This window comes from Oncorhynchus tshawytscha, linkage group LG06, assembly GCF_018296145.1.
Source record: "Oncorhynchus tshawytscha isolate Ot180627B linkage group LG06, Otsh_v2.0, whole genome shotgun sequence".
Classification (NCBI taxonomy): domain Eukaryota; kingdom Metazoa; phylum Chordata; class Actinopteri; order Salmoniformes; family Salmonidae; genus Oncorhynchus; species Oncorhynchus tshawytscha.
In genome coordinates this window covers 49743338-49756791 of record NC_056434.1, presented here as the reverse complement: position 1 = coordinate 49756791, position 13454 = coordinate 49743338, and the positions used below count along the sequence as shown (strand labels likewise).

The window sequence follows — 13454 nt, the reverse complement described above, 5'->3', positions numbered from 1 at the left end:
GCTTTGAGAGACTAGTCAAGGACCATAACACCTGACACCCTAGACCCACTCCAATTTGCTTACCGCCCAAATAGGTCCACAGACGGACCGAGAGACTGAAAATCTTTAATAATAAAAAATTGGATGTAATAAATGTATCACTAGTCACTTTAAACAATGCCACTTTACATAATGTTTACATACCCTACATTACTCATCTCATATGTATATACTGTACTCTATACCATCTACTACATCTTGCCTATGCCGTTCAGCCATCGCTCATCCATATATTTATATGTACATATTCTTATTCATTCCTTTACACTTGTGTGTATACGGTAGTTGTTGTGAAATTGTTAGATTACTTGTTAGATATTACTGCATGGTCGGAACTAAAAGCATAAGCATTTTGCTACACTCACATTAACATCTGCTAAACATGTGTATCAAATACAATTTGATTTGATTTACAGTACCGGTCAAAAGTTAGGACACCTACTCATTCCAGGGTTTTTCTTTATTTTTACTTTTTTCTACATTGTAGAATAATAGTGAAGACATCAAAACTATGAAATAACACATATGGAATCATGTTGTAACCAAAAAACTGTTAAACAAATCAAAATATATTTTAGATTCTTTAAAGTACCAACCCTTTGCTTTGATGACAGCTTTGCACACTCTTGGCATTCTCTCAACCAGGTGACTACCTCATAAAGCTGGTTGAGAGAATACCAAGAGTGTGCAAAACTGTCATCAAGGCAAAGGGTGGCTACTTTGAAGGATCTAAAATAAAAAATATATTTTGATTTAGTTTAACACTTTTTTGGTTTGGTTACTACATGATTCCATATGTGCTATTTCATAGTTGTGTTGTCTTCACTACTATTCTACAATGTAGAAAATAGTCAAATTAAGAAAAACCCTTGAGGTAGGTGTGTACAAACTTTTGACTGGTACTGCATATTACCTTTTAATTTAGCATGAACACAACCAGCCATTACAGTAGCCATTGGCCTTCCCGAGTAAACAGTAAATGGTAGCCTAACTGAGCCTGGTCATCCACCCCCCCAAAAAACAGCATCCAAACAGTGCACTGCTGAAATAGTGCATTTTGCACATGACAAAGTCAACAAGCACTGCAAATAGTGTAGGCTGCACTTATCTTTTGCACAAAAGATGAATCATTATGAACGGATGAATACATTGAAAGCATTATAGACTTTGTCTTGTAACTATTCGTTTTAACCTGAATTATATTTATGATTACAAAAGTCCTTGGTCATCTATAACATAAGCATTCTTTTTTTCTAGTTCAATGGTCTGGACACCAGTACTGATGTGTTCCATGATACAAATTAAACAATATCCTCTGAGATAAAATCCTCCTGAGCAAAACCACAGCTATGAAATAATTTACAGTTCAATTTTGTGTATTTTCACTTGCAAAGTGCTTGCAACAAACTGATAGCCACGGAACTGGAAAATCAGAGACCTCTTTTCCACTCTGTAGCTCTAAAATATTCACCATAGACCCTGAAATTGAAATTCCATATCATCACAAATACCATCAGTTATAAACATGTCCAAAACATCAAGGGCCGGTTTTATAGACACAGCTAAAGCCTATAGTTCTGGACTAAAAAGCATTCTCAATGGAGATTTTCAGGCAAACCAGCCCTTACAGTACAGCAATCATTGATCTACTCCAGTACGGATTTCTGTTTAATACGACAATAGTTAGTTAGAAAATAGTCCGATTTTGTTCTGGATATGCAGATAAGTTACAAGGGATAAGCTACAAGTAAATTACAGTTTTCACTTGCATGTGTGTGCTCCAAAATGTTATTGTAAGCAATAAGGTCATTACAATGAGCCTTCAGATTTTGACACCAAGGGAGCCCCGGGAGACATTAATGTGCATCCCAAATTTCACCCCATTTGCTAGTGCACTGGTCAAAAGTAGTGCACTATATAGGGAATAGGTTGCCAGTTGGGACAAATTCTTAAGCTCTCCTGTAGTTGTCATACCTCCTGTTCATCCATGTGTGACCTAGCTGGACAACCGCTAGTATGCTTTGCTTGTTGATGAATAACAAATTACACTATTGCCATCTAGTGGATACATCTGGTTAGCCTAAGGTGTTCTTTGAAGAGACATATTTTGAAACCTTGTGTCCTTCCTTTGAGTAAGAATAGCTTTTATTGGTGTAGGTGAATGCTACGAGGTGGAAACCTTGCTTTCACCTATCCAATCAGGTTAGTTGGATCAGTGAATGCTACAGCCCCAATCACTGTAGAGCCCTTCTTCCTCAGTGCTCTCCCCACACTTCCAATCTTCAAATCCCCACCCTTCCCTCAAAAGGAACAGACCCAGGTGACCACACACAGGGTACTTGCTGGTTTTTGACAGATGACATTTATTTCGCCAGGCATCTGACATTAGATCTGCTACAGTACAGAGTCAGCCATTTTAGGGAATGACGTCTACAGCAAAACTCCAGAGGGGAACCCAGGACTGGTTTGAATACATACAGCTTCTTTCAACAGAACAATTCAATAAAATCAGAGCAAGGCTGCATCTGAAAATGGCACCCTGTTCCCTTTATAGTGCACAACTTCTGAACAGCATCCATGGGTCCTGGTCAAATGTAGTGCACTATGCAATAGGGTGCCATTTTGGATGCATCCCCAGGAAACATAACAGGCTGACTCAGGGCCAGGGAGAGGGGTTCTGTTCAAAAGAGATGAGTGCTGTTAGAACACAGTCTCCCAATTCTGGTCATGTGTTACCCATTCGGGAGTGCAATTTGGTGATCAACAAAACAAACCTTCAGTTTATTTCTTTGTATAATACTGTTTACGTATACACATATTGTGTTGGCTGCTGCTCCTACTACTTTAACATTCAATAGTCCCAGCAGACAGTGGATCCGATACATCATTTGACAGTTAGTTCAGCTCACACCAATCACAAATAGGCCAGTTGAAATGTACAGCAAAACTGACACAAACACGATAAACCACCGTACATAGGGGTCTTCCCAGACCAGGATTGGGAGAGCTTTACAGTACAGGCACAGATAAAAGGCTCCTCTCTTCCTCACACTTCAGACTCTTATATAAAGTATGTAACTACGGTTACCAAGTGTATCTCACCTGGAGTCCAGAACAGAAGCCCTCTATGGGTCATAGGTGAGCAAACAACTTAGCAGCAAGGGCATTAGGTTAGTTATTAACCTATTAGAGGGAATAGCATCAAGTGGAAAATCATACAATTGCTAAATGACGAGTAGTGGACGAGTGAAGAGAGTCAGTGTATCCTCAAAGAGACATTGTATTTGCACATAGAGAGTAAGGAAGGACTAAGTGTAAAGACTAAGGAAGCAGAGAGGTGACTGACTGAAGGTGTTTTGCTAGTGGCTACAAGAGTAGTGTTAGTTAATGTACAGTATCCAGTTCACAGGTAAAGTACAAGAGAAGTTTCATGATTTGGTCTCCCATGGAAAGCGGGTGCTGAATTCAAAGCAAAAGAACATCAAAACCGAGCAACTTAAGGGGGTATCAGTTCACGTAAAGCCACGTTGATATCACGTAAGGGACAGCAGGTTTGAGGACAGTGGTTCTGCTTACAATGCAGAAGAAAGGCTTCTCTCCGGTCTTTACCTTCCTCTCATCTAATTTTCACACCACTCCCCCAGCACAGAAAAACACTCAAGATCTGCCTCTATTTGTGTTTGTGTGTGTGTGTGTGTGTGTTTGCGTGGGCTCACTCCATACTTGATACGAGCGGAGACGGAAGGATGTCTATGAAGCAAAAATAGGGTTTATTCTGCACAGGCCAGTGCTACGGCCACACAGGTTAGACTAGATACATTTAGCTAGGGAGACATTTTTCTAGGGATAAATCTACAGTATCTCACTCTGGAAAACGACTACAGCTACTTTTGCTGAGATAAGATTCCATTCTTGGGGACTGTTGTCTTGGTTATAGTATGTGGGGGCTGGGGGTGGTTTCCAAGGCTAAGGGTCAGAGGTCAAAGTGCTAGTCAGCAGCATCCCAGGTTTAGGGTCACGGTGGGAGGTCCCGGCCATGTTCAGTTACTGGCCACCTCATCAGCTGTGTCCGCCGTCGTGTCTAAGGTGCTGTCGAGTCCGCCCCGGGCACGCCAGATCTTCACTGTTCGATCACTATCAAATTACAAAGCAGAAAAACTGGGTTACTGCAATGGCTGTATCCAGACTATTGTGTGTGTTTGTGTGTCTGCCTGTCATTCTGTCTGTGTGGTTCTGTGACTCACTCAGATGCTGTGAAGAGGTGGCTGCTATTGGTGGAGATGCCGTTGATGGGGCTCTCGTGGCCCTTGAGTTCCCCAAGGGCCCCCAGTGTGTCTGCGTGCCACAGCTTGAGCACCCCTCCTCTACAGCCGCTCAGCAGGGCAGGAGAGCCAGGCACCACACCCAGGGCACACACCCAGTCACGATGGGCGTTGGGCACTTGCTGTTAAGACATAGACACCATAGTACATACAGACTCTGTTTTCCATTCAACTATTTTGCAGGTTAGCAGTGTTTTCCAAACAGCTTCCCAGTTAAAATACCCGGCACCGCCTCCCCAAAAGCATGATTCATCAAAATAGTTTGTAAGTATTAGGTACTTTTATTTTATTTTTTAAGGGGTAGATCAGCTTTAATACTGCAGATAGATTGTAGCTTCCATCAATGTAATTGTCTGCATAATTTCCAATCCCCCATATATTTTGGGGTAAATATATTATATACAGTACCAGTCAAAAGTTTGGACACATCTACTCATTCAAGAGTTTCTTTATTTTTTACTATTTTCTACATTGTAGAATAATAGTGAAGACATCAACACTATGAAATGACACATATGGAATCATGTAGTAACCAAAAAGGTGTAAAACTAATCAAAACATATTTTAGATTTTAGATTCTTCAAAGTAGCCACCCGTTGCCTTGATGACAGCTTTGCACACTCTTGGCATTCTCTGATCCAGCTTCACCTGGAATGCTTTTCCAACAGTCTTAAAGGAGTTCCCACATATGCTGAACAACCGTCCAGATGCTGTTCTTGTTTTGATTCATGTTCATTTTCCATTAAATGTTCACTCCCTGTACTTGCTTCTCATCTCAAGCGTCGGACGTTACAGAATGCTGTTGTATCCATGTTGGTTAAGTGTGCCTTGAATTCTAAATAAATCACAGACAGTGTTACCAGCAAAGCACCCCCACACAATCACACCTCCTCCATGCTTCACAGCGGGAACCACACGTGGAGATCATCCATTCACCTACTCTGTGTCTCACAAAGTCCCAGCGTTTGGAACCAAAAATCTCAAATTTGTACTCATCAGATCAAAGGACAGATTTCCACCGGTCTAATGTCCATTTCTCGTGTTTCTTGGCCCAAGCAATTCTCCTCTTCTTATTGGTGTGGTTAGTAGTGGTTTCTTTGCAGCAATTCGACCATGAAGGCCTGATTTACGCAGTCTCCTCTGAACAGTTGATGTTGAGATGTGTCTATTACTTGAACTATGTGAAGCATTTACTTGGGCTGCAATTTCTGAGGCTGGTAACTCTAATTAACTTATCCTCTGCAGCAGAGGTAACTCCGGGTCTTCCTTTCCTGTGGCGGTCCTCATGAGAGCCAGTTTCATGGTAGCGCTTGATGGTTTTTGAGACTGCACTTGAAGAAACTTTGAAAGTTCTTGAAATTGTCCGGATTGACTGACCTTCATGTCTTAAAGTAACGTCTTTTCTCTTTGCCTATTTGAGCTGTTCTTGCCATAATAATCAACAGAGAGTTGTAAATGGTACGTTACCTCATTAACCCTCCTCAGGACTTGAAACGGTCCCACAAACTGCGGGCTCAGCTTCCTCAGCGTTCCAGATCTCCTCAGCGTGCCGAATCCACTCGTCCACCGCAGGAGCCTCGGTTTGGCTCGGATGCCAAGGTGCCAGGGCTGGCTGATACCCCAACACACACTGGAAAGGAGTGAGGTTAGTGGAGGAGTGGCGGAGGGAATTCTGCGCATACTCCACCCAAGGTAGAAAATCCACCCACTTCCTCGGCCAATCCCGACAGTAACACCGCAGGAACCTGCCCACCTCCTGGTTGACCCTCTCCACCTGCTCATTTTCTTGAGGCCGATACCATGAACTCCTTCCATACCTGTGAGGTTAACCGAAGGCCAAGATCTGACAATATCCTCCAGGATCCAGTAGTGCCAGAAGATGTGCGTAAAAAGAGCCTCCGCGGTATGCATGGACGACCGCAGCCCAGGCAGAAGAAGGAGGCGACAAGATTTGGAAAACCGGTCCACAATGACGAGAATGGTGGTGTTCCCCTGGGAGGGTCGTTGTGGAACCGGCAGGGGAAGGATTTTTCCATAAGGGGGGTGTCTGGGTGTCTTTGACTGAGCACAGATGGAGCAGGAAGAGATGTAAACTTGGACGACCCTAGCCTAGATGGGCCACCAGTACTCCTCAGTTAGGCAGGCGATGGTACGGTCTATCCCAGGACGGTGCCGCACACCCGTGGGCACGTAGGCGAGGTTCTCCGGGCACTGTGCAGGTGCGGGTTCCGTACGCAGGGCCTGCCGTATGGTGGCGTCCACGTCCCATACAAGTGGCACGATGATGCGGAACGGAGGGATGATAGCGGTCTCCTCTCCCTGCCTCTCCTCTACATCTACAGAGGCGAGACAGGGTGTCAGCCTTCTCATTCTTCGAGCCTGGCCTATAGGAAATTGTGAATTGGAACCTGGCGAAGAATAGAGCCCACCTGGCCTGTCTCAGGTTTAGCCTCTTTGCTGCACTGATGTACTCCAGGTTGTGGTGGTCCGTCCACACCAGGAAAGGCTGTTTGGACCCCTCCAGCCAGTGCCCCCAAGCCTTTAGAGCCTTCTTGACCACCAAGAGTTCCTGGTCCCCTACGTCGTAGTTCCTCTGGGCGGGGCTCAGCTGCTTAGAGTAGAAAGCGCAGGGTCGCAGCTTTGGAGGGGTTCCGGTACGCTGGGACAGCACTGCCCCGACTCTTACTTCGGAGACATCCACCTCGACGATGAAGGGGAGTGAGGGGTTTGGATGTGCCAACACAGGAGCAGTGGTGAAACGTGCCTTCAGCGTCTCAAACGCCCTCTCAACCTCCGCAGTTCAACGAATCCGCTGGGGACCTCCTCTCAGCAGCGAGGTAAGAGGCACGACCACCGCACTGAAGCCCCGAATGAACCCCCGGAAATAGTTGGCGAACCCCAGGAATCACTGGACTGCTTTCACAGAGTTAGGGATGGGCCATGACCCGACTGCGCTGATGCGTTGCACCTCCATCTCTACTCCCTCCGTGGAGATGAGATAGCCCAGATAGCCAAAGGACACGGACCGCTCTCCTGTTTAACATATAGACCATGCTCCAACAGTCTACTCAGCACAGACCTGACTAACGAGACATGCTGGACTCGGTCAGCAGAATAGACCAAAGTGTCATCTATATCAACCACTATGCCCCGTCCCAGCATGTCCTGAAACACTTCGTTGATGAAGGCCTGTAAGACTGAAGGAGCATTAGATCGGCCAAAGAGCATTACGAGATACTCGTAATAACCCATGATCGTGGAAAAAGCAGTCTTCCATTCATCACCTGCACGAATGCGCACCAGATTATAGGCGCTTCTAAAGTCCAGTTTCGTGAAGTACTGTGCCCCGTGCATTTTTTCGACAATGGTTGGAATGAGGGGTAAAGGATAGCTGAACTTGACGGTGGCCTTGTTCAGTGTTCGATAATCAGTGCAGGGCCACAGTCCCCCATCTTTCTTCTTGACAAAAAATAACCTTGATGAGGCTGGTCACATAGAGTGGTGGATAAAACTCTGCTGGAGACTCTCCTGTACATAGGTCTCCATGGCCTCGGTCTCCGCATAGGAGAGGGGATAGACATGTCCTCTCGGGAGGGCTGCATCAGACAACAGGTCAATGGCACAGTCCCAGGGGCGATGGGGAGGCAGGCATGTAGCTTGGGTCTTTGAAAAAAACCTGTCTCTTCCTGAAACAGCCCCGGCGTAGAGAGCGAGGTACAGATCACATGTAGAAGGAACCCCTTGCATCTTGCTGGTGTGCCGTCGAAGCGCTCCGGGAGGGACAGGGGAATACCACAGACCAGCTCAGAGGGATTGGAGGTTGGTCGTGGTGTGGGAGCTGGCACCGGGAACGGTACTGGGGACCGGAGGGACTGCATACTCCCCTCCAAGTGCAGGATGGTTGCCAGCACACTGTCCATGGTGATACCGAGTCTGGAGAGACAGTCCTCGTGGTGCTGTACTGTCCCTACAATGGTCACCAGCTTGGCCTTTCCTGCTGTCTCCATTTTGCGAGTCGGTTATTCTGTCACGCTGGTATAAAGGATTTGGAGACAGGCTCAGGAATACACAATAGGGTTTTTTAATACACCCAAGACAAACACGTATACAAAAACCCTGGGCTGTACCCAAACAAAAGAGCGAGGGTAAACCTTGTTGAACGACACGGGACGATACCCATAATACACAATATAAAAAGCATGCAGCATAACAGCTGCACCAACACATAGGTGCTCACACCGACCAACGGACATTGGAACAGAGGGCACAGATATAACATACTAATCAGGGGAAATAGGAACCAGGTGTGTGTAATCAGACAAGACAGTCCGGTGTTGATGATAATGAACCCCGTTCAGTGAAGCCTAGAAAGCCAGTGACGTAGACCTCTGGAACAGGTGAATAGAATGAGCAGCAGTACCGGGGGGGATCTGTGACAAGTACTTTTAACAAGGCACACCTGTGAATTGAAATGCATTCCAGGTGACTACCTCATGAAGCTGGTTGAGAGAATGCCAAGAGTGTGCAAAGCTGTCATCAAGGCAAAGGGTGGCTACTTTGAAGAATCTCAAATATAAAACATATTTTGATTAGTTGAACACTTTTTTGGTTACTACATGATTCCATATGTGTTATTTCATACTTTTGATGTCTTCACTATTATTCTACAATGTAGAAAATAGTAAAAATAAAGAAAAATCCTGGAGTGAGTAGGTGTGTTCAAACTTTTGACTGGTAATGTGTATACATATCTTTTAAAAATATATTTCCCTTTATTATTTTCCCCTAACCCTACCACCCATCCCCTAATTGTAGTAAACTAACGGACATAAACACTTAGGCTTCTACTTCCAGTTTATACATACTATAGACATTTTATGAACACAATGTATTTTACAATAATTAACTTTTGTTTTGTTTTTAATCCAATCCTTCAGCTACCATCAACCCCTCCCATCTATCTCTGAAGCCCATCCAGTTTCTATTTCGCCATATATTTTTAACTGCGCTGTTTCACAAAAGTTCTGAACCTATATACGGACACAGTATTTATTGTACTAGTTCTCTTGTTGTTTTTAATCCCACCCTTCAGCTCCACTCAACCCCTCCCATCTATTTCATTTTTTTCTTTCTATTTTACATATAGTTTTGAACTGTGCTGTGATGTTTCACAAAAGTGTTTCACACTGAACCTTTCTATTCTCATAGTTTCTAGAGATTGTAAATTTAAAAAATATTTTGTTGCCGAAAGTATTATTATGTTATTGATTGAGTTACTATGACTTTTCAGATCACCCAGTAGCGCTATCTGCAGAATTAGCTCCAGGTAAATGTAGCACTTCTTCAACCATTCCTGGACCTGTGACCAAAAACAAGCTACATATGGACAGTACCAAAATAAATGATCTAATGATTCGGTGTCTTCCATGTGCCATGGATTCGGTACATCAAAAATCTCTTCCCAACTATTTTGCAATCTATATGGCACAGCTGTCAATTTTTTGGTCCTTAAATAAAACGGTATACTTTTTTATTTATCACAATTTTCTTTAACCAATTCAGTCTTTAATGCAGGGCCGACATACAAGTTCCTTACTTTTTCCACCTACCACTTCCTCTTCTATTTTTGTGGTAATGCTGCAATTAGTTGGTTGTAATTTTGGGTTGAGCAGACATGTACACATATTTTTGTTAGCTGCATGTGTGACATAACTCCATCAGTCCTATTTATGATATCATTTACAAAGATTATACCATAAAAAAATAAAAATAAATGTATTTAAAAAAAATCAATTTGTATATTTGAGTTTAACAACAATATTTGTTGTATTATTTGCTCTGTCTTTTCTGGTGGATTAAACTGAAATTGCAATCAACTTTCTATAGCTCGTTTTAAAAATAGCAATATTTTTGAGATTATTTAATTTTCAAATAGCCGAAAGTGAGAGGTAGTAATCTGAATAAAGGGCAAAAGGCCATTCTTGAACATGGGGTGAGACATTCTTACTAAACTGCTTTTTTTAATGACTGGATTCACCAAAATAGTCAGTGACACTTCCCCTTTCCCCTCTGTTACCTGCAGTAAGTCTTTGCGGTCTAGGTCCCACTTCTTAATGCCGTTGTCCCTGGAGCCGCTGAAGAGGACGTCCCCCTGCACCACCAAGGACTCGATGCCATCGTAGTGGGGAGGCTCAAAGTTGTGTGTGGGGCTGATAGCACCCAGGGCCCCCTCTGTCACGTCAAACAGCTGCAACAGACAGTCCATCAACAACACTAGACAAGTCACAGCAAAGCGTTAGCCAGGCTAATTCCTATCGCATAGAAAACAACATGATCCATATTCAAACATGAGACAACATGCAGAAAATAATCTCTGACCGAAACTTCAACACAATAAAACCATGTAGCGATGTAATATGGTGTGTGTGTGTGTGGCAGTTATCCTTTCGACAACGAATATACGCAGAACAGCCACACGCCATAACACACTCTCACACACCTTGATGTAATGGTCCTTGGATCCGCTGATGACCAGATCCTGACCGTTCCCACTCTGGTCCACAGTCAGACACATGACTGGACCCAGGTGACCAGTCAGCTTCCCTGTGGATACAAATCTGACCAAGAGAGAGGGAGGACAGTGTGCCTTTAACATGATAGCAACCTCCTGAGATCCACTGCTTTACGGCAAGACACTCACTAAGAGGACAGGCAAAGATCAGCAAGGGAATAGATCAGGGGTACTCAACTACTATATGAGAAGGTCCGGTCACACAGATTTCCTAGGTAGCAAAGGTCCGGATGGATATTGTCATTTATCGTCGTAGTAACAAACCTTGCAAACCCATACGACCCCAAACGGTTCACACCCCTCTTGTTGGCCGAGAGAAAAATAAAATAAAATAGTGATTATTTTCTAACAATTATACACATTTTGCCATGTCATATGATACCGGAGGGACTCAATTAAATTTGAGGTTTTATTAGTCGTATGTACACGGAAAACACATGGTATCACAGGAGGTGAGTGGCACCTTATTTGGGAGGACACGCTCGGGGTAATGGCTGTTAGTGGAAAGGTATCAAATACATCAAACACATGGTTTCCTTGTGTTTGATGCCATTCCATGTGTGCTGTTCCAGCCATTATTATGAGCCGTCCACCCCTCAGCAGCCTCTTGTGCATGGTATACATCCTCCAACGAAATGCTTACTTGAAGGTTCTTTCTTGACAATCCAACAACTGGTGGTCAGTCCAGTTCAAGTTTTCAGCAGTCTAATGGCTTGTAGATAGAAACTGTCTCTGAGCCTGTTGGTATCAGACTTCATGCTCCGATACCGTCCTACCGACGATAAGGGATAGGACAGCTTGTGGCTGTGGTGTATGGGGTCCTTGATGATGCTGCGGGCCTTCCACAGGCACCATTTTGACTAGATGTCCTGGATGGTTGAGAGCACGGTCCCAGTAATGTACTGGGCCATCTTCACCACCTGCTGGAGGGCCTTGCGGTCATGGATGGAGCAATTCCCATAGCAGGCCATGATGCAACCGGTCAGGATGCTCTCCATGGTGCAGCAGTAGTGTTTGGAGAGGACCCGGGGCGGCATGCCGAATTTCTACAGCCGCCTTAGGAAGTAGAGTCACTGTTGCGCCCTCTTGACAAGAGTGGTGGTGTTGTTGGTCCATGTCAAGTCCTCTGTGATGCGGAAGCAGAGGAACCTAAAACTTGTGAGTCTCTCTGCTGCAGTCCGGTTGATGTGAATCAGGGCATGTTCCCTCTTCTGCTTCCTGAAGTTAACAATCGACTCCTTTGTTTCGCTTACGCTGAGGGAGAGATTGTAGATCAATGGGGGGCCCCTTGGGGGTCGAGGTCCCTGGGAACGTAATCTGGCCATAATAATTGCAAGATTTAGATAGGTAAGTTAGTCTAACCAGCTATCTAGCCAACATGGGCTAGTAGTTGATCAACTGGACTTTTCTGACATGTTATAAATAGCTCACTAAGGTCTGCAGGGAATGAAATAACACAAGGAAAGCGGCCCATTCACCACCAAATTTAGAAATTGCACCTTACTATTACAACTCTCAACAGCAGTAAGCCGAAAGCCAGGGTGAATTCACCCCCCATGCTCTTCAACCGATCGCCGCCTGCACCTGCCCGCCTGTCCAACATCACTACTCTGGACGGCTCTGACTTAGAATACGTGGACAACTACAAATACCTAGGTGTCTGGTTAGACTGTAAACTCTTCTTCCAGACCCACATCAAACATCTCCAATCCAAAGTTAAATCTAGAATTGGCTTCCTATTTTGCAACAAAGCATCCTTCACTCATGCTGCCAAACATACCCTTGTAAAACTGACCATCCTATCAATCCTCGACTTTGGCGATGTCATTTACAAAATAGCCTCCAATACCCTACTCAACAAATTGGATGCAGTCTATCACAGTGCAATCCGTTTTGTCACCAAAGCCCCATATACTACCCACCATTGCGACCTGTACGCTATCGTTGGCTGGCCCTCGCTTCATACTCGTCGCCAAACCCACTGGCTCCATGTCATCTACAAGACCCTGCTAGGTAAAGTCCCCCCTTATCTCAGCTCGCTGGTCACCATAGCATCACCCACCTGTAGCACGCGCTCCAGCAGGTATATCTCTCTGGTCACCCCCAAAACCAATTCTTTCTTTGGCCGCCTCTCCTTCCAGTTCTCTGCTGCCAATGACTGGAACGAACTACAAAAATCTCTGAAACTGGAAACACTCATCTCCCTCACTAGCTTTAAGCACCAACTGTCAGAGCAGCTCACAGATTACTGCACCTGTACATAGCCCACCTATAATTTAGCCCAAACAACTTTCCCTACTGTATTTATTTTTATTTATTTAGCTCCTTTGCACCCCATTATTTGTATTTCTACTTTGCATTATTTCTACTTTGCACATTCTTCCACTGCAAATCTACCATTCCAGTGTTTTACTTGCTATATTGTATTTACTTTGCCACCATGGCCTTTTTTTTGCCTTTACCTCCCTTATCTCACCTCATTTGCTCACATCGTATATAGACTTATTTATACTGTATTATTG

General features: G+C 44.3%; 1 protein-coding gene across 3 annotated transcripts in view; it reads right to left on the bottom strand.

The window, feature by feature from the left end:
* Positions 1-2368: 2368 nt before the first annotated feature.
* Positions 2369-13454, bottom strand: part of LOC112252663 (kinesin-like protein KIF21A) — a 65873-nt gene continuing 54787 nt past the window's right edge. For all 3 annotated transcript variants that reach the window (XM_024424102.2, XM_024424104.2, XM_024424103.2), the window contains 4 exons: positions 10861-10978; positions 10438-10608; positions 4284-4483; positions 2369-4173 (listed from right to left, as the gene is read on the bottom strand). In XM_024424102.2, the coding sequence (XP_024279870.1) occupies positions 4080-4173; positions 4284-4483; positions 10438-10608; positions 10861-10978 (583 nt within the window). In that variant the 3' untranslated portion in view covers positions 2369-4079. The remainder of the gene's footprint in view (positions 4174-4283; positions 4484-10437; positions 10609-10860; positions 10979-13454) is intronic.